Here is a 21,964-nt window from a genome sequence, read left to right on the forward strand (position 1 = left end):
GTCAACTTAGTGTATGTAAACTTCTGACCCACTGGAATTGTGATACAGTGAATTATAAGTGAAATAATCTGTCCGTAAACAATTGTTGGAAAAATTACTTGTGTCATGCACAAAGTAGATGTCCTAACCTACTTGCCAAAACTATAGTTTGTTAAGAAGAAATTTGTGGAGTGGTTGAAAAACAAGTTTTAATGACTCCAACCTAAGTGTATGTAAACTTCTGACTTCAACTGTATATATATATATCCATCCATGCATGCAGGCCAGTGCATGTTAGCGTGAGAGAAGTTTGAAGATCAAGAGACTGAATATGGTTAGCGACTTTTCTTACGTAGTTCTTACAGTTTTTGCTTCCTTCTTCCAGGCTAGCTCCAGTACCCCAGCCAGCACCCCAACACAACCCCCAGCAGCAACCCCATCCTCAGGCTCTACCCAGGGAGACCTGGACCTGTTCAGTGAGACTGGTGGTGGAGTTGGCATTAAGGGGGAGGACACCGGGGCCAAGAAACACCTCTCCAAGGACTCCATCCTGTCCCTGTATGGGAACACCAGTATGCCTCAGATGCCCCAGCACCAGCAGGCCCCGCCTGGTAAGGAGAAATACAGACAAGCGTACACATGCACATACTGTACACTCATGCAGGGCTCTACACTGACCCTTTTTACAAGGAGCACATGTGCGCCTAAGTTGAAAAATGTAGGAGCACACAAAGACATTTAGGAGCACAATGACAAATATGAGGTTAACAAGCCGTTTTCTTTATAGTAATGAATCTGTGCTCAGTGTATTCTCCATGGCACTCAGGGGCTTCGGTACAGTAAAGTAATCATTACAACAATTATCATCTGGGGGAATTTTTAAAAATCCAGGCGCACTTGTGCTCCTAAATTAATATTCCAGGTCGCACAGCAAAATATTTAGGCGCATATGCCAGTAAAATGGTCGCCCTGTCATGCATCATTTTGGGCATGTGCACGCAAACACCAACCAATAACACAGAAGTTGGAAATGGTCCCCAACTGGCTCTGGGCTATATAGTGTAAATACCAAACACTTCTAAAGTAGCAAGTCACCAACCAAGTTGTTCAGTCACTTTCCCACTCTCTCAATATATCCGTGGCAAGCTGTCATAAAGGTTAACAGAACGTTTTATTTTGAAAGAAAGACAAACTGTGCAACCCTGTTCTCAGTATTTCTCCTCTCTTTCCCCGCTCCAGCTGGTATATACATGAACCCCGCCCAGATGCAGTTTCTATTAGGCATCCCCCAGCAGCAGGTCCCCACTGGCTACCAGGCCTTTCCTGGCATGGGCACGGGCATGCCCCCCACCACCGTCATGGGTGCCATGATGGCTCAGAGCGGAGCCGCCATGATGGGACCCAACACAGGCATGATGGTTGGCATGACGATGCCCAACGGTTTCATGGGACAAGCGCCTGCGGCCGGGATGGTTGGCATGGCTCCGAGGATGATGGGGGTACCCCAGGGGGGGATGCCCGCGGGTATGGTGCCCGCTCAGGGCATGCAGGGGATGTATGCCGTCCAGCCTGGGCAGCAGGGCCAGTGGAACATGGGACAGGTATGGTAGTTATTTTGTTGTCTCGTTCTTTGGCATTTTGGGGTTTTTCCCCTAGGAGTAAGCTTTGCATTTGAAGTATAAGATGGTTTAATGAGAATACAAGATCAGTATCTTTGGGAGTTAACTTAATTAGATAATGTTACCATATTGCCATAACTATCCAATTTTCTGAGATCAATATAGATGCATTGAGGTAAGGGGTTTGATTTTGTATTAGGCAATATTGTGTTTCCCTGACCCTGACACCTTTACCTTACTACTCGTCTCTCTCTTTCTTCCCCAGATGAACCAGCAGATGTCAGGGATGAGTCTGAACGGTGCCGGGGGGGGGGGGGGGGGCATGGCCTTCGGTCAGCCTGCCTCCACCATGGGAGGCTGGGCCGCTTCACCCTCCGGTCAGACCCTCAGCACACAGCTCTGGAAGTGACCCACCTGGAGGTCAAAGATCAGGGATTGGGGGTCAGGGCAGCGGAAGAGGGGGTCTCAACCAGGGGGTCCGAAATTCAACATCCAACCCCCCCAGCAACCTTACTATGAACTGATGCCCGTTCTCCAACTGTTACTGACCAGTCTCCAACATCAAGCTTATCTGTCTCTGTTCGCATGCTGAAGAGATGCATCCTTTCTTCAGTTAAGCACAGATCCATTGGTGATTGGACAGGTGAAAGCAAGGTGACGGTCTTATTACTCTGACTGGCCCAACCAAATCAGATCAGTGATTACTTCAAGGAAGGAAGCATTTCTGAAGTATTCAAACGGGGCACATCTCTCTCTCTCTTTGTCTCTTTCTGTCTATCTTTTGTGAGTGAATTGGGCGTCATCATACATACACCATCATACGCAGGATGGCAGTCTGTGCCTGTTATGTGTTAGAAATCATAACTCTTTTAATTTTCCTTTTTTGGAGAAAAAAAAATGTGCCCTGTCACACAACAATGACATCATCGACAACATATCGAAAAAGCTGCAGGACCAGTTACACAAGCTTTAATTGTATCATTATTATAAAAAATTATTATAGAGAATTAAAGAATAGTATTTAAACTTTGGGAGAAGACATGGCTATCATTTCTGTGAATACTGCTCTCCTATGTACAGCTCTGTTTAACCTTCTTTTAAAGTACCTGTGGTTCCCCTACAAAATAAAGTATGATAAACTGTGTCTGATGTGTGTTCTAGAGTCTAGACTTCTGGGTTCTAGATTTTGCCATTAACAACATTCAAAGTCAATTCTACCAGAACACCTAAGAAGGTAAAGAAGTTTGCATTTAAAACATGTCTACTCCATGTATCTCTTTTTTCCAGGGGTAGGCTACAGACATGCAAATGTCAGGGTGGTATCATTCTTTAACCATCCTTTGCAGAGCTGGCAAGTTATATACACCACATTTACAGTATTACATAAGAGGGAAAATAGACACGGGGAGACAAGAGCTCCCTGTAAGTAGGCTAAATATTTGAAAGAATTCTGTTGATGGTGCAATATGGTAAAAAACATTTAAGAATAATTTTCTGAAAAATAACTGAATGAAGAAGAACTGAACTGAAGAGTTTGGTAGAAAAAACGAATTCCCAGTTGAGGAAAAGCGCGGGACATGATTTTAGCATGGTCCCTTTTGAGTGCATAAACAGTGAGGGTGTTGACCCTAGTTTACTCGATATTCTACAATCAATTACAATATTCAGAGGACGACATATTCTTAACATTTTGGTATTGGCCAGCGTGTGACTCTCATGTGCTACACCTTCGGTTGTTGATGATCCACTTAAGGAGGAGAATACAGCGAAGGTGCCCGATTAAGAGCTCCGGGCCCGTCTATCCGACTGACGCTTCTCCCTCCCTGTACCATCGACGCTCCCTCCGCTGCTACTACCTTTCTGAAGTGCCTCAACACCGTCAGCTGTGGAAACCATCCCCCAAGTCAAAACCAGCCAATGTCAGAATCCTACATTAGTTTTGTTTTTAAAGCGTATTTGAAATTGTCTTTAATGAAAAGTGCTATATAAAATAAATGTAGTATTATTAAACAGAGATAGAATTCCTGGTCACACTTTATTTGGATAGTCCCGTATAAATAATCTACAGATGGGCATACTTTCAACAAACGATCTGTTGATAAGCAACTGCTTGCCAAGGTTAGGGTTAGTTTAGAATAAGGGTAAGGGTTACGTTTAGGGCTAAGGTTAAGGGTTAAGGCTTAGGGTTAGTGGATAGTTAGTTGAAATGCTGACAGTTATTGAACATCTACAAACCATCCACTTGGGACTATCCAAATAAAGTGTAACCGAATTCCATTCGAAAGCCTGCGTAATGGAATTCTGGACATAAAGAATTCCATCTCTATGCGACAGAGAGGGTCACAATGCCGACGCTTCGTATGGAACTCCAGAACCAGAGAGTTATGTTCAGAACTCTCAAGAAATCTTCAGTTCTTGATCGACAAACGAGAGATACAACATTATGGCAAGCTTTTCATTCATCCTCCCTGAAGACGGACATTATTCTATTAAGGACAACGCAGTTAACTCAGGTAAGAATAATTAAATTATTTCAGTCTTAAAACTAAAATATTAATTTATTTAATTCTTAGTAGAAAGGAAATATCTTCAAACTTAGAATAAGATGGCTGTAAAGGCTTTTGTTGTTAGTTACCAAGCAATGTAACCATGCAAAATGAATATTTACAGCTGTAAATGGTTTTACTTAGGCCAAGTAAAATATGCAATGTCTCAATTATCTCTCCTTCCTCCCAAAGTGCGCACTTGTTCACTTCACTGAATTGAAAAGAAATGACTGGTATAAGAAATATGGTTGAAACTCCCACTAGCCTATGCCTCCACCAATCCAACGGTTTAAGATGTCTGGGAAGTAGAGAAGGAGTGCACACTTTAAGGAAATAGGAGATATTATTGGAACACACATTATTTGCCATGAGTGAAAAGGAAAATATCCCTCCCTTTCTTATAATGCTAAAAATATGTTTTGTTGATCCTGTGCTGTCATGGTGTTTCTTTCAGGGTGGATTTCAATGGTGACCCAACTCAACACCCTTGAAGGTCCAGAGTCAGAGAGTGAGAACATCCGTCAGAGCATTGCAGAGATACTTGGCGACAAGTACCACTACGCGAATGCCATCAACAGCTCTCTGCTCTGGACTGTTGGGTACACCCCCTACATTCCCCCAGTTCTGAAAGGAAGAAGCTTCCCCTCTGTCGAGAGCTTCTTCCTGGATGAGTGGGAGCCACTGACACTCCAGCAGACTCCTCAGGTTCTGTCCACCAGTGTTTTCATCGAGGAAGACAACCTGAACCAGTCGTCTGCAGGCCTAGTATCTCAGGTTCTGTCCACCAGTGTTGCCATTATGGAGAATGACCTAATCCAGTCTGCTGCAGGCCTAGTGTCTCAGGTTCTGTCCACCAGTGTTTCCATTGTGGAGAATGACCTGATCCAGTCTGCTGCAGGCCTAGTGTCTCAGGTTCTGTCCACCAGTGTTTCCATTGTGGAGAATGACCTGATCCAGTCTGCTGCAGGCCTAGTATCTCAGGTTCTGTCCACCAGTGTTTCCATTGTGGAGAATGACCTGATCCAGTCTGCTGCAGGCCTAGTGTCTCAGGTTCTGTCCACCAGTGTTTCCATTGTGGAGAATGACCTGATCCAGTCTGCTGCAGGCCTAGTGTCTCAGGTTCTGTCCACCAGTGTTTCCATTGTGGAGAATGACCTGATCCAGTCTGCTGCAGGCCTATTGTCTCAGGTTCTGTCCACCAGTGTTTCCATTGTGGAGAATGACCTGATCCAGTCTGCTGCAGGCCTAGTGTCTCAGGTTCTGTCTACCAGTGTTTCCATCGTGGAGAATGACCGGTTCCAGTCTGCTACAAATCTAGTGTCTCAGGATGAGGACTCCACCCTGAGAGCCTCCAACCAACCTGAGGTCCATGTGGCTGATGTGTCAACCAAGGGAAGTAGACTTACCATCACTATTTCTATGGGTTCAACCAAGAGTAGCCATGTTGCTTTACGTGAAGTTGATGCTAGTGCTACCAGCCTGGAGCAGTCTGCTGAGAAAATGTCTACCTCTCCTACTGATGTCAACGACATCTCATCAACTGCTGCTGCCAAGAAGAAGAAGAGGTGTGGATTATTCTCATCTCTCTGGAGAGCTCTCAGGGGGAAGAACAAGAAGCCTGTAAGTAATAACTCATACTGTAATTCACTTTTGTACTTAACATAATCATTTATAAACTATTTTGATGCTAATATCCAGTGATAATGGCTGTCTGTAAAATAGGTTTTCTATATTTAATATCTTTCGTTTTTCAGGCTAAAGTGGCTTCCAAGAAAGAGGATGAAATCAACAAGGATGAGAGCCGCCTCACCTGCCACCACAACACTGTACAGGGAGATCACTGATGCAGGCACCAACAATGGTGTTTCTATTTTTTCTTCATCCCCAATCCCCTTCCCACACCCCACCCATTTTATCTTCATTAAACCTTTTGTCGTTGCATTTGATTGTGTTTTGTCTTTGATTGGTATCACTGTCATTGATAAGGGCAGGGGTTTAGTAGTTCAACTACATGTCAATCAATCGCTGGTTAACTTTCAAACTCCGAAGGGAGACAACCGAGGCAAAGACGTATGCAGGAGGGCAACTGTGACCTTCAGAAATGTGCAAAGATGTGAACAGTTTGTAACAATGTAACAACGCTAATGCAATCAGTTATCTCCACATTTTCTGGATAATAACATGCATTCTCGCTCAGGGCCTCTAGATGGAGTAGCCATCACAATTCTGAGGGTTCCCCTCATAATGCTTTTATCAGCTGTTGGATATGGGGATATTCCCATATTAGGAATTCCTGTGGGAGATTTATACCATGAAATCCTGCAGCGCCCACAAGGTCCCCCTGCTCAAGAAAGCACATATACAGGCCCGTCTGAAGTTTGCCAATGAACATCTGAATTATTCAGAGGAGAACTGGGTGAAAGTGTTGTGGTCAGATGAGACCAAAATCAAGCTCTTTGGCATCAACTCAACTTGCCGTGTTTGGAGGAGGAGGAATGCTGCCTATGACCCCAAGAACACCATCCCCACCGTCAAACATGGAGGTGGAAACATTATGCTTTGGGGGTGTTTTTCTGCTAAGGGGACAGGACAACTTCACCGCATCAAAGGGACGATGGACGGGGCCATGTACCGTCAAATCTTGGGTGAGAACCTCCTTCCCTCAGCCAGGGCATTGAAAATGGGTCGTGGATGGGTATTCCAGAATGACAATGACCCAAAACACACGGCCAAGACAACAAAGGAGTGGCTCAAGAAGAAGCACATTAAGGTCCTGGAGTGGCCTAGCCAGTCTCCAGACCTTAATCCCATAGAAAATCTGTGGAGGGAGCTGAAGGTTCGAGTTGCCAAACGTCAGCCTCGAAACCTTAATGACTTGGAGAAGATCTGCAAAGTGGAGTAGGACAAAATCCCTCCTGAGATGTGTGCAAACCTGGTGGCCAACTACAAGAAACGTCTGACCTCTGTGATTGCCAACAAGGGTTTTGCCACCAAGTACTAAGTCATGTTTTGCAGAGGGTTCAAATACTTATTTCCCTCATTAAAATGCAAATCAATGTATAACATTTTTGACATGCGTGTTTCTGGATATTTTTGTTGTTATTCTGTCTCGCACTGTTCAAATAAACCTACCATTAAAATTATAGACTGATCATTTCTTTGTCATTGGGCAAACGTACAAAATCAGCAGGGGATCAAATACGTTTTTTCCCTCACTATAAGTACTTTACACCACTGTGCACTACGCTACCCTGTGCCCCAACCTTCCCAAAAGCAAAGAAATATACAAAATTAGGCAACCCCCCCAGTAAACTTAGAACTATCCCTTAGGGCCCCCAAAAAGCTAGGGCTGGCCCTGAACTTGTGTATCAGATAGCCATATGTCAGAAGCTAGTGGACTCATGACAGTGGAGAGTGGAATGGGGAGGACAACAAATTGTTAGCTAGCTAAATGTCTAAAAGGAAGTTGGTTAAAAAGTTATGAGCTATACCTCCGTGTCAGTGGAGCCTCCTCAGAGGAGGAAGGGGAGGACCATCCTCCTCAGTGAATTTCATAAAAAATTTAAATGGTAAAACATTAAAAAAGTTATCCTTTTTACATAAAACTATACTAAATATAATCACGTCACCAAATAATTGATTAAAACACACTATTTTGCAAAGGTCTACCGTAGCCTCAACAGCACTCTGTAGGGTAGCGCCATGGTGTAGCCGGAGGACAGCTAGCTTACGTCCTCCTCTGGGTACATTGACTTCAATACAAAACTTAGGAGGCTCATGGTTCTCACCTTCTTCCATAGACTTACACAGAAATTATGACAACTTCTGGAGGATGTCCTCCAACCTATCAGAGCTCTTGCAGCATGAACTGTCATGTTGTTCACCCAATCAAAGGATCAGAGAATTAATATAGTACTGAAAGCATAAACTACAGCTAGCTAGCTAGCACTGAAGTGCATAAAATGTGCTGAGTAGTTGACTCAAAGAGAGAGAAAGACAACAGATGAACAGTTTTGAACAAATTCAGCAAATGCAGCTAGCTAGTTTAGCCTACTGAAACACCCTTCTCAAACAGAGGGATGCTATGTTAGCTAGCTGGCTATGACTATCCAACACAACATTGGAACTCTTCCAAGTCAAGGTAAGCTTTTGGTTTTACTAATTTATTGCCACCGGGGCCTGCCGGTGTAACTGCTTACTGACGATGTAGGCTGTGTGTAGCGGCTTGGCTTGGAAAGTTTTTTTTTGCCTGGTCACATACAGCTAATGTGTTGTGCATTGAAGTCCACACGCGAAGGGATGAAGTGAGAGGAGGAGAACGCATGGATGCGAGAAGGAATACAACGTGGCTGTGTGTTCAGGGGTGTATTCATTCCGCCGTTTCTGTTGAAAAACGTTTCTTAAACGGAAGCAATCTCATGATGGGTATCATGTAGTAGCCTAAACCTATCGCTGTTACATTGAACTGGGTGAATGGAATATGAATGACAGTCATCCAATATGCTGTAATAGAAATAAGGCCACCCTCATCTTAAATGGCACTGACCGCCACTGCTCCACAAGCCAGACAACTGTTCTGCCTCTTGGCTGGTTGAATATGAACTTGAGACCCTTACTTTTTATACTGTAATGTCTGGCTTTATTTATACTAACTAGCTAGAAAGCACTGTAATTGTAGCTACCAGGGGTGGACTGTTTTGCTAGCAAATTATGTGAGCTACAGTAGCTAGTTGTCACACCTGTCTGTGGTGTTCTAATCAAATGACAATTTGACACAGGTGAGGAGGAGCAGCGCGTGCTCCTTTTCGCTGTGAGTAGCTGTGAAATACAGTTTACATATAGCCATTTTATTATGCCAAATTGAGAGGAGAAACGTGTCTGACCTTTCCCATTTCTTGATCAATTATTCTCGAGGAAGAATAGACATGTAGTTATTCTAAGTGAACAAGCAGAAGTGTCAAATTATTGCAGCGAAGACCTTCTTCCGGTTTGTACCCACTGAGGTATAATAACAACGGTTGTACCACAGACAGAAGGAGAAACCCAGACAGGGGCTATAAAGCTGAAGCGTTCGTTTTCTCACCACCAAATATGGCAGTGAGAGAATGTACAGTCGCGGGTAGTGGGAGAATATGGAACTAGGTGAAACTGGGCCGACATTCTGCTATTTTTTTCATCAATTAAACATCTGCTCTCAATACATTTATGTTCCCAAAACTATAATCTGTTACGAACACAGTGCACTGAGTTTTATAGACTTGATGCTTTGCCAAAGTTTAAAAAATGGCGTTGTTTAGAAGGAGTGCAACGTCGAATTGAGTCTGTGCACATGCGCACTTCAAAGGAGGCGTTCCCTAACGAAAATATGCAAATACATGCTATAACGCGCCAATAGGATCTCGCTAGCTCGTGCTTGGCTTTGCCCACCTCCTTGCGTGTTCTGCCCACTATGCTGCATTTGCTCCCACTGTAAACCACACAGATAAGCTGTCTTGGGTTAGTTATAAATATCTTTGGTCGTACTTTGTGTTGTTTCGTGACGTCTCTCCACGTTCCCAACTAGGGTTCTGACTGCCCTCTCAATTTCCCCTGTGTTTAGCTTAAAGCTTGCTGCTAGACTCTCCAAATCCCTCCTGAACCCCCCTGTTCCTGTCTTAGGGTGCACTACACCCTCTATAGCTCTTACTACCTCTTTCTCTCTATCTAACTCTACCCTTCTATCATTACTGAATCAATGATAATACATTTACATTCTAGTCACCCAGCAGACACTCCTATCCAGAGCGACCTACAGTTAGTGAATACATATATATATATTTTTTTACTACATTCCTACCATCTGAACTTATGTACTGTCTCTCACTCGCTCTCTCTAGCCCCTCCTTTCGCTGTTTTTTCAAATTCATTTTATATGCAACTTTTTACTTCGAGATGCCCAATAAATTCATACCTCTTCTCCCAAATGGATCCATAAAACATATTTCTTCGATCTCTTCCTAACATATATCTTTCATCCCCCGTTAATTCCCGGACCTCTTTAGAAGATTTATTTCCCATGGTGGAAAAATAAAAATCCCCCCCTTTAGTAATAATTCCCAGAATGATTCTTCTAGGAGCTATTATTTTAGTGCGTCTCTTGAGCCAATGTATGATCTGCTTTTGTGATTAACCATTTAAAATTATTTAACCCCTAACCCAGAGTTTTTTATTTAAAACTCCGGTTTCATGAAAGGGGTCGATAACCATTTTTTCTCACGCGACCTATTTTTTTTTTTAGCTCCTTCCTTGAAACAATTATCACGTATACTGATGGATTCTCAAGTCTCACATGTACACAACATTATACAGTCATTTGCTAAACCTATTTGTAACCTAGAGGTCGTAACTGCTCTAGTTTCATGAAACAGACAGAGTTCTAGCAAATCCCCAGTCGTATACGCGACTTTTGACCTGTTTTATGTATCCATAGCACACGACAAAAATCATCCCTTTCCCTGTTTATCGTAGCACTGTACCCAGTACAGTCTCAATAAAAACTAGTTTACATTGATGATGGCCTTTCACCCCTTGTCATTTCGGACTAGATTATTCTGGTAATAGCTATTTACCTAGGGTCAATTGTGGACCCTCCCCGTTTCGTAATAATTATTACTTCCTTTGAGATTTTGGTAACTTTTCTCTGCACTCCACAATAATTACTATTCTCATACAAGTTCAAATCATTTCACCAAAATCCATGAATAAAAATTACTGACCTTTTCCTTGCAGTTTGGATTTAAATGTTTTTTCAAACTCGTTAACGTCTTTATCGTTCATAAGAGTAATCACCGGCCTGTTTATAACCTTAACGTCGAAGGCCAGGACTCTTTCACGGATGCTATCACCCGCCCGTGCACGGATTCGGTGTCCTTAGAACGATAAAGACGTATTTAAGCTCCGCTCAAAGGACCAATCTGTCATGTGAATTTCTATCTCTAATTCAACCTAAGCTTGAATCATTACCAGAGGTTGTAATGCTCTGGTTTTAATCATCAATGATTCAAGGTCCATAACCACGAAGAATGATTTTTTGTATGTTTATTCATGGAGAGCTCTGGCGCCAAAGACACATACATACTGTTTTTATACCTCTTGACAAACAAAGGCACTATGCTCCTCCCACCTTTAGGTGTCTTTCTTAAACAGTTTCCGCCTTCCCCTTCACCCTTGAATGTTTAGTACCGCCCCCTCTGTTAGTGGGTTGACACTACATGATAATTCTAACATTTATACTGTATTTGGGGTGAAATCCTTTAGTCATTATTCTTAAAATCCAAATTAATCTAACAATCTTTAGGAGACAGAACGCGTCTCTTTCCTGAGCAGTATGACGGCTGCGTGGTCCCATGGTGTTTATACTTGCGTACTATTGTTTGTACAGATGAACGTGGTACTTTCAGGCGTTTGGAAATTGCTCCCAAGGATGAACCAGACTTGTGGAGGTCTACAATTTATTTCTGAGGTCTTGGCTGATTTTCTTTTGATTTTCCCATGATGTCAAGCAAAGAGGCACTGAGTTTGAAGGTAGGCCTTGAAATACATCCACAGGTACACCTCCAGTTGACGCAAATGATGTCAATTAGCCTATCAGAAGCTTCTAAAGCCATGACATAATTTTCTGGAATTTTCCAAGCTGTTTTTTTTGAGAACTCTGTTTATTAAGTTTTACACACACACAGACAAGACAAAGCAATATAAATAATATACTCAACTAGACAAAAATACAAATAATACATATAAAAAAAAAAAAAAAAAAAAAAATGAAACTTTAAAGATACCATACTTTGGACAAGTTAAACACACCAGGCAGAAGGCTACAAAAGGTTAAAGGGCAATCTATAGTATAGGGACAGAGCAAATACCTCACCATTGTTCCTGTAAACAGTTAAGGGATGGGGTGGAGAAATGCAACCACTCACAGACAGTCAAGGCCACAGACCAATGATCCACTGGACCAAAAATAAAAAGTTACAATGCTTTAAAATAAAAAATGAATATTGATAATTTTATGTAGGCGTGAACAGAATTAAAAAAATAAAAATATCTGGGAAAAACAAGCTCACACCTTAGTCTCTGCCCGGGCGAGATGAACAGGGCATCCGCAGGTCACAATCAATAAGCACATCAGCCTTAATGCCCCCCACCCCCACCCCAGAAAAAAAAAACACAGAGAAATGCTCATCCAACCCCTAAGTCACAGGGGGGTCAAATACAGACTTATTTTGGTTTTAATAGGAATGCTATCAGAGGATGGACTGTTTAAAGTAAGACCGGAATGGAGCCCAAGCCTCATTAAACAGTTTGGGGTTCCCGCGTGAATTGAATTTAATTTTTTCTAGTTTCAGAGAGCACAACACATCTCTCACCCAATATTTATAAGATGGGGGAGCTGCCATCTTCCAGTTCTGTAGTATTAGCCGTCTAGCTAAAAGAGTTGTATAAGCAACAGTGTCCGACTGGATTCTTGACAGGGGGGTGCTTATGGGCAGTACTCCAAAAAGGGCTGTAAGGGGAGAGGGATCTATAACAGTGTTATATATATCAGAGAAACATTTAAATATTAATTCCCAGAAACCTGACAGTTTATGACAGCCCCAGAACATATGCAACAGTGTGGCCGGTTCAATTTTACATCTGACACAGGTAGGATCAAAATCAGAGAATATTCTTCCAAGTCTGGCCCCAGACCAGTGGATACGGTGAACCACCTTGAATTGAATGAGGCTGTGTCTAGTGCTAAAAGAGGACGAATGCACCCTGCGCAGCACAGATTCCCAGGTGTCTTCCCCAAGTTCCTCCCCCAAATCCTTTTCCCATCGAGTCTTTAAAGGCACCAAAGAAGGGTTCTGTAAGTCATGAATGATTGCATATACATCTGAAATTGCGCCCCTAGGAAGCTTGTTCAGCTCCAGGATGCTCTCTATAGCTGTATTCACAGGCCTATGGGGAAATTCAGGTGTGTTAGCTCTGACAAAGTTCCTAGTCTGGAGATAGCGGAAAAAGTGGGATTGGGGGAGGTTGAACCTTTCCTGTAGCTGAGCAAAAGAGGCAAATGTATCATCAAAGAATAATTGGGCTAGTGAGGAGAGGCCTAGTGAGTGCCAGATGTCAAAAGCCCCATCATTCAAAGATGGAGGAAATAAAATGTTCTGATTGATTGGGCCTGATAGAGAAAAGCCTCGGAGGCCAAAGGCTAAGCGGAACTGATTCCAAATTTTAAGAGACTGCTTTACAATTGGGTTGACACACCTTTTGCCTAGGGACACTGGGAGAGACGAGCACAACACAGAAGAAAGTGCAGCAGGTTTACACGATTCAGACTCCATCTGGACCCAGATTGGTCTAGGGCCAGTAGGATCAGTCTGCAGCCAGTACAGAAGGGCTCTGAAATTTGCAGCCCAATAGTATGTCTGAAAATTTGGTAGAGCTAAACCCCCCAATGACTTAGGCTTCTGTAAATGTTTTCTACCAATCCGTGGTACCTTGCCATCCCAAATAAAATGCATGAATGTTTGATCCAGTGAAATAAAAAAAGATTTTGGAATAAAAATGGGTAGACATTGAAATAAATATAGAAATTTGGGCAACACACTCATTTTAATGAAATTAATCCTTCCGATAAGAGAAAGAGGTAGCGCATTCCAAAAAGCAAAAGATTGTTTCAAACTGTCTGCTAGAGCAACCAAGTTTTCCTGAAACAGATTTGAATATTTCCTTGTCACTTTGACTCCCAAGTAAGTGAATTGATCCCGGACAATCCTAAACTGAGAGCTTGTAAAAGAGCACTTTAAAGCAGCCTTGTTTACAGGAAAAAGCTCACTCTTGCCTAGATTCAGCTTGTACCCTGAGATTGATCCAAACCTTTTAAGAACAGATAAGGCGCGTGGCAATGAGGTATCAGGGTTAGAGATAAACAAAAGGAGGTCATCCGCATATAGCAAGACTTTCTGCTCTGAGCCCGTCCGGATTATTCCTTGAATGGCATCATTAGAGCGTAATGCAATGGCGAGAGGTTCGATTGCCAAAGCAAACAACAAGGGGGAGAGTGGACAGCCCTGTCTGGATCCGCGGTGCAAGGGAAAATAGTCAGAGGACAAGTTGTTAGTCCGTACCGAAGCCATGGGGGAAAAATAAAGAATCTTTATCCACGCAATGAATTTGGGGCCAAAGCCAAATCTATAAAGGGTGGCTGTTAGGTAATCCCACTCAACGCGGTCAAACGCTTTTTCTGCATCAAGTGAGACCACTACCTCTGGGTCCTCCGACGCAGGGGAGTACAGTATATACATAAGGCGCCTAATATTGAAAAACAAATGCCTATTTCTCATAAAGCCAGTCTGGTCAGAGTGTGTTACTTGATGCAGCGAGCCTTCCATACGGATGGCTAAAAGCTTGGCTAGGATTTTGTAATCACAGTTTAAAAGCGAGATTGGGCGAAAGGATCCACATTCCAGAGGGTCTTTGTTTTTCTTTAATAGTAATGAAATTGAAGCTTGATAAAGACTAGGCGGTAGCTTTGAGGCATTAAGGCACTCTGCAAATAGTCGAGACAAGAATGGGCAAAGCAGACCAGAAAACGTCCTGTAAAATTCGGTTGGAAAACCATCCGGACCCGGTGATTTACCGCTTTTCATTGCGGACACTGCTGTTGCCATCTCCTCAGGTGTAAATTCTTCTTCTAGATAGTCATGGGTGTCTGTATCAATTGAAGGCATATTCAGGCCATTAAAGAAGGAATCAATCAGCAAAGGGTCTTGAGGGGATTCAGAGGTGTATAGCGCAGAATAAAATTGTTTGAATTGATCATTGATCTCTTTATGTATAACTGTGGTGGCACCAGACGGGGTCCTTATTTGTGGGATTAAACGTGAGGCCTCAGATTTACGGATCTGATGTGCAAGGAGTTTACTGGCCTTGTCGCCTTGTTCATACACTCTGTACCGAGCTCGCAAGAGTAGCTGTTCAGCTTGCCTGGTAGAAAGCTCATCAAATTCAGATTGGAGCAGTTGGCGCTCTTTATGCAGATCAGAGGAAGGAACCGTGGCATACTTCTCATCCAATGTGGCTATAGATTCGCTCAGGTCCCGAAGTCGCTGAGAACGAACTCTGTTTTGGTTGGCTGTATAAGAAATAATTTGGCCACGTAGGTATGCTTTGAGAGACTCCCATATGGTAGAGCCGGACATACCTGGTGTTGAATTAGTTTCTAGGAATAAGGTGATTTCAGAAGAAATGAAATTGACAAACTCCTTATCTGAGAGTAAAATGGGGTTAAGACGCCATTGATAACACATAGGAGGTCGCTGGGGAAACTCTAGTTCAAGCACTAATGGTGAATGGTCCGAAATAACAATACTCTTGTAAGTACACTGCCGAAGGTTAGGCAAAAGTTTTTTGTCCAAAAAGAAGTAATCAGTCCGGGAGTATGTTTGATGAACATGAGAATAAAAGGAATACTGTCTATCTGTAGGATGTAGGAAACGCCAGGCCTCAAACATGGCATATTTCTGAAGAAAGGCTTGAATAAGTAGGGCACATTTAGATGGGCCTGTAGTTGTTCGTGAGGACTTGTCAAGAACTGGGGACATTTTGCAGTTGAAATCCCCCCCTAAAATCAATAAATGAGAATCTAAATTGGGTATAGCAGACAAAAAGGAAGAAATGAAACTTGTGTCATCCCAATTGGGAGCATAAACACTAGCCAAAACAAGAGGGGTAGAAAACAGTTTACCGGTTACTATGACGTATCGTCCCTTAGGATCAGCGATAACCTCAGAAGCTACAAAGGGAGTGACTTTATCAACCAAAATGGCAGCCCCTCTTGATTTACTATGAAAGTTAGAGTGGAACACTTGACCAACCCAGTCCCTACGCATCCTAAAGTGCTCACCAGTCCTCAAGTGAGTCTCTTGTAGAAATGCAACATTTGCATTCAAACCCTTTAAGTGTGTCAACACCCTCTTACGTTTCACTGGGTTATTAACCCCTTTGGTGTTCCACGAAATGTATTTGATCGCATTGTTTCGGCCCCTCTGGGCATTCCCGTTATACAACCCCGTCATTAGAGCATAGAATGGAAAAGCAATGAGCGCCCAGAAACCCCAGAATAACTTGTCTCAGAGTAATAATGTACGGTGGTAGATGTTGAGAAAAAGTACCGAAAAAAAACAAAAAAGACAGAATGACAACATTAGAACTGAACAATTCAACCCCTCCCCCCACCCCCTTCCCCCATCCCAGACAGTACCTCCCCAAACGAGGTACAAGCCTAAATAGAGCATGTTCTCTTCGCACAGTATGTCTGTGAGAGTGCGGTCTTAAACCTAAACCCACAGTCCCGCTCTTTAAAGTCGTGTTTTGTTAGTGGATCAAACAGCAAAAAGAGATAATCATTTTTTAAATAAAATAAATTAAGGTGAATCCCTTGTGCAGACGAAATTACAAAAGCACCACTTGTAGATGTATATAATTATATTCCCAGTCTTATAACAGGCATTTGAGAGAGAAAATAAAGAAAATAAATAGAATGTGTAACGGCTCTCAGCCGAAAACCTAATTTGAAGTAAGGAAATCGTAGTAAGACAATCAAAAATGATAATAATTATTATTATTATAATAGTTGTCTAGTTGAATGCTGAGACAGCTTACAACCAAGACCAAAAAACTACGTGTGCGCAACGTTTAACGCTTGCTGGGCATAAATGACGCTCTGAACCTTAAAATTTAAGTGAAGACCCCAAAAAAAACGTGTCGCCTCGGGAAGCATTTACTGTTTACTGGGTCAATGCAAACAGATGCAGTAAGCAAATAACCAAGAATATTTTGAGTCACTGAGACACTATGTAAACAAACTGAATAGGTGAGCAAGACAGCCTAGAAAACACAGGAGTATAGTAAAACCGCAATACAATGAGATTAAAATGACTGAATGCTTGTAAGGCAAGCACACTAGATGATCAAAACATTAGATCACATCAAATAAGCCTGAATGGGTACGCCAACCCCCAAACTATACAAAATTAGCATGTTGTAGCTAAACATAGTTGTACCACAGGTGGGTTACTTACTATCCACCGTTCGCTAGCAACAGTTGCTGAACTATGAGCAAGTTCAAGACTTCTTGATGTGACGTTGAATGTGAGAGAGAGCCTCATCCGGAGATTCAAATGTGTAGTCTTTACCATCATGAGATAGCCATAAACGGGCCGGGAATCGCAGTCCGTACTTCACACCTGGATGGTCCCGAAGTAGTCGTTTGGCCTGTCCGAAAGCTGCGCGCTGCCTGGAAACAGTGGGGGAGTAGTCCTGGTAGATGGAGAAGTTCTGTCCTTGAAAGCTCAGAGTGGTATTGCGGGCTCGTCGGAGAATCTCCATCTTCTCATGGAAAAAGTGCACTCGAAGAATTATGTCACGGGGCCTCTCCCCATCCCGGGGCTTTGGGCGCAGCGACCGGTGGGCACGATCAATCAGGGGCTTTTCATCCAAGGCTAGAACATCCTTCAGCAGCCCAGAAACGAAATCCGTGGCGCGAGGCATTTCCGCTGACTCTGGGACTGATACAAGTCTCAGGTTATTGCGGCGAGAGAATCCCTCCAAACTTACACAGCTCTCCTTCACCTTTTTCAAGTCCGCAGCTAGGCGTTTCACGTCAGCCTCCAGGGATGTAGTTAAGTCGGAGACATTTGTAGCGAAGGTCTCCAGTGCTGCAATCGTTGTAGTGTGCGACTCCATTGTTGTTTTGAGTGATGCGATTGCCGGCACTGTCTCGTTCCGCAGGATGGTTAGATCTGCTTTTAAAGTATCAGAAACCTCCTTTTTTCGGGCCTCAATCGTAGCAACCACCTCCGTTTTCATTTCAACTATCTCAGAGCGTAGTAGTTTGATGGCCTCGAGAATGTTCACTTCAGCGCCGCCAGGCCAAGCCGCCCCCCCGGGTAGAGTATCAGTCCCCGGGTCGTCAGGCTCAGGGGAGGGCGGTGATGAGAGTGTGTCTTGTAGGCCGGGTTTTCTCAAAGTCATGCTTTTGGCCTTATGTTTCGTCGACATGCTGATATTTGGAAGTAAAGTAGTCTTGGTTTTTACGGGAAGGGATCACCAAAATAATATATGAAAATAAATACGGTTTTGCTGCAAAATTCACATAAACTTTAAAAATACCACGGGAGCAAACGGAAAACACGTCAGTCGCACATGGCGTCCCTCCAATCCCCCTCCAAGCTGTTTAAAGGCACAGTCAATTTAGTGTATGTAAACTTCTGACCCACTGGAATTGTGATACAGTGAATTATAAGTGAAATAATCTGTCCGTAAACAATTGTTGGAAAAATTACTTGTGTCATGCACAAAGTAGATGTCCTAACCTACTTGCCAAAACTATAGTTTGTTAAGAAGAAATTTGTGGAGTGGTTGAAAAACAAGTTTTAATGACTCCAACCTAAGTGTATGTAAACTTCTGACTTCAACTGTATATATATATATCCATCCATGCATGCAGGCCAGTGCATGTTAGCGTGAGAGAAGTTTGAAGATCAAGAGACTGAATATGGTTAGCGACTTTTCTTACGTAGTTCTTACAGTTTTTGCTTCCTTCTTCCAGGCTAGCTCCAGTACCCCAGCCAGCACCCCAACACAACCCCCAGCAGCAACCCCATCCTCAGGCTCTACCCAGGGAGACCTGGACCTGTTCAGTGAGACTGGTGGTGGAGTTGGCATTAAGGGGGAGGACACCGGGGCCAAGAAACACCTCTCCAAGGACTCCATCCTGTCCCTGTATGGGAACACCAGTATGCCTCAGATGCCCCAGCACCAGCAGGCCCCGCCTGGTAAGGAGAAATACAGACAAGCGTACACATGCACATACTGTACACTCATGCAGGGCTCTACACTGACCCTTTTTACAAGGAGCACATGTGCGCCTAAGTTGAAAAATGTAGGAGCACAAAAAGACATTTAGGAGCACAATGACAAATATGAGGTTAACAAGCCGTTTTCTTTATAGTAATGAATCTGTGCTCAGTGTATTCTCCATGGCACTCAGGGGCTTCGGTACAGTAAAGTAATCATTACAACAATTATCATCTGGGGGATTTTTTTAAAATCCAGGCGCACTTGTGCTCCTAAATTAATATTCCAGGTCGCACAGCAAAATATTTAGGCGCATATGCCAGTAAAATGGTCGCCCTGTCATGCATCATTTTGGGCATGTGCACGCAAACACCAACCAATAACACAGAAATTGGAAATGGTCCCCAACTGGCTCTGGGCTATATAGTGTAAATACCAAACACTTCTAAAGTAGCAAGTCACCAACCAAGTTGTTCAGTCACTTTCCCACTCTCTCAATATATCTGTGGCAAGCTGTCATAAAGGTTAACAGAACGTTTTATTTTGAAAGAAAGACAAACTGTGCAACCCTGTTCTCAGTATTTCTCCTCTCTTTCCCCAATCCAGCTGGTATATACATGAACCCCGCCCAGATGCAGTTTCCATTCGGCATCCCCCAGCAGCAGGTCCCCACTGGCTACCAGGCCTTTCCTGGCATGGGCACGGGCATGCCCCCCACCACCGTCATGGGTGCCATGATGGCTCAGAGCGGAGCCGCCATGATGGGACCCAACACAGGCATGATGGTTGGCATGACGATGCCCAACGGTTTCATGGGACAAGCGCCTGCGGCCGGGATGGTTGGCATGGCTCCGAGGATGATGGGGGTACCCCAGGGGGGGATGCCCGCGGGTATGGTGCCCGCTCAGGGCATGCAGGGGATGTATGCCGTCCAGCCTGGGCAGCAGGGCCAGTGGAACATGGGACAGGTATGGTAGTTATTTTGTTGTCTCGTTCTTTGGCATTTTGGGGTTTTTCCCCTAGGAGTAAGCTTTGCATTTGAAGTATAAGATGGTTTAATGAGAATACAAGATCAGTATCTTTGGGAGTTAACTTAATTAGATAATGTTACCATATTGCCATAACTATCCAATTTTCTGAGATCAATATAGATGCATTGGGGTAAGGGGTTTGATTTTGTATTAGGCAATATTGTGTTTCCCTGACCCTGACACCTTTACCTTACTACTCGTCTCTCTCTTTCTTCCCCAGATGATTCAGCAGATGTCAGGGATGAGTCTGAACGGTGCCGGGGGGGGGGGGCTTCGGTCAGTCTGCCTCCACCATGGGAGGCTGGGCCGCTTCACCCTCCGGTCAGACCCTCAGCACACAGCTCTGGAAGTGACCCACCTGGAGGTCAAAGATCAGGGATTGGGGGTCAGGGCAGCGGAAGAGGGGGTCTCAACCAGGGGGTCCGAAATTCAACATCCAACCCCCCCAGCAACCTTACTATGAACTGATGCCCGTTCTCCAACTGTTACTGACCAGTCTCCAACATCAAGCTTATCTGTCTCTGTTCGCATGCTGAAGAGATGCATCCTTTCTTCAGTTAAGCACAGATCCATTGGTGATTGGACAGGTGAAAGCAAGGTGACGGTCTTATTACTCTGACTGGCCCAACCAAATCAGATCAGTGATTACTTCAAGGAAGGAAGCATTTCTGAAGTATTCAAACGGGGCACATCTCTCTCTCTCTTTGTCTCTTTCTGTCTATCTTTTGTGAGTGAATTGGGCGTCATCATACATACACCATCATACGCAGGATGGCAGTCTGTGCCTGTTATGTGTTAGAAATCATAACTCTTTTAATTTTCCTTTTTTGGAGAAAAAAAAATGTGCCCTGTCACACAACAATGACATCATCGACAACATATCGAAAAAGCTGCAGGACCAGTTACACAAGCTTTAATTGTATCATTATTATAAAAAATTATTATAGAGAATTAAATAATAGTATTTAAACTTTGGGAGAAGACATGGCTATCATTTCTGTGAATACTGCTCTACTATGTACAGCTCTGTTTAACCTTCTTTTAAAGTACCTGTGGTTCCCCTACAAAATAAAGTATGATAAACTGTGTCTGATGTGTGTTCTAGAGTCTAGACTTCTGGGTTCTAGATTTTGCCATTAACAACATTCAAAGTCAATTCTACCAGAACACCTAAGAAGGTAAAGAAGTTTGCATTAAAACATGTCTACTCCATGTATCTCTTTTTTCCAGGGGTAGGCTACAGACATGCAAATGTCAGGGTGGTATCATTCTTTAACCATCCTTTGCAGAGCTGGCAAGTTATATACACCACATTTACAGTATTACATAAGAGGGAAAATAGACACGGTGAGACAAAAGCTCCCTGTAAGTAGGCTAAATATTTGAAAGAATTCTGTTGATGGTGCAATATGGTAAAAAACATTTAAGAATAATTTTCTGAAAAATAACTGAATGAAGAAGAACTGAACTGAAGAGTTTGGTAGAAAAAACGAATTCCCAGTTGAGGAAAAGCGAGGGACATGATTTTAGCATGGTCCCTTTTGAGTGCATAAACAGTGAGGGTGTTGACCCTAGTTTACTCGATATTCTACAATCAATTACAATATTCAGAGGACGACATATTCTTAACATTTTGGTATTGGCCAGCGTGTGACTCTCATGTGATACACCTTCGGTTGTTGATGATCCACTTGAGGAGGAGAATACAGCGAAGGTGCCCGATTAAGAGCTCCGGGCCCGTCTATCCGACTGACGCTTCTCCCTCCCTGTACCATCGACGCTCCCTCCGCTGCTACTACCTTTCTGAAGTGCCTCAACACCGTCAGCTGTGGAAACCATCCCCCAAGTCAAAACCAGCCAATGTCAGAATCCTACATTAGTTTTGTTTTTAAAGCGTATTTGAAAT

At 43.3% G+C, this 21,964-nt stretch overlaps 2 protein-coding genes across 2 annotated transcripts; both read left to right on the forward strand.

Moving 5' to 3' along the window:
- Positions 1 to 310: 310 nt before the first annotated feature.
- Positions 311 to 2,143, forward strand: LOC311113365 (stromal membrane-associated protein 1-like; the record flags this gene model as incomplete). The annotated part of the gene is made up of 3 exons (XM_084156576.1): positions 311 to 590; positions 1,219 to 1,580; positions 1,864 to 2,143. 3 exons carry the CDS (start codon positions 311 to 313, stop codon positions 2,005 to 2,007), a joined length of 786 nt encoding a protein of 261 aa, XP_084012702.1. The 3' UTR covers positions 2,008 to 2,143.
- A 16,582-nt stretch (positions 2,144 to 18,725) lies between these two features.
- On the forward strand, positions 18,726 to 20,007 carry LOC311113366 (stromal membrane-associated protein 2-like; the record flags this gene model as incomplete). Its single annotated transcript, XM_084156577.1, has 2 exons — positions 18,726 to 19,005; positions 19,634 to 20,007. 2 exons carry the CDS (start codon positions 18,726 to 18,728, stop codon positions 20,002 to 20,004), a joined length of 651 nt encoding a protein of 216 aa, XP_084012703.1. The 3' UTR covers positions 20,005 to 20,007.
- Positions 20,008 to 21,964: the final 1,957 nt, after the last annotated feature.

Source organism: Coregonus lavaretus (genome assembly GCF_964263955.1).
Source record: "Coregonus lavaretus genome assembly, chromosome: 40".
Lineage (NCBI taxonomy): Eukaryota > Metazoa > Chordata > Actinopteri > Salmoniformes > Salmonidae > Coregonus > Coregonus lavaretus.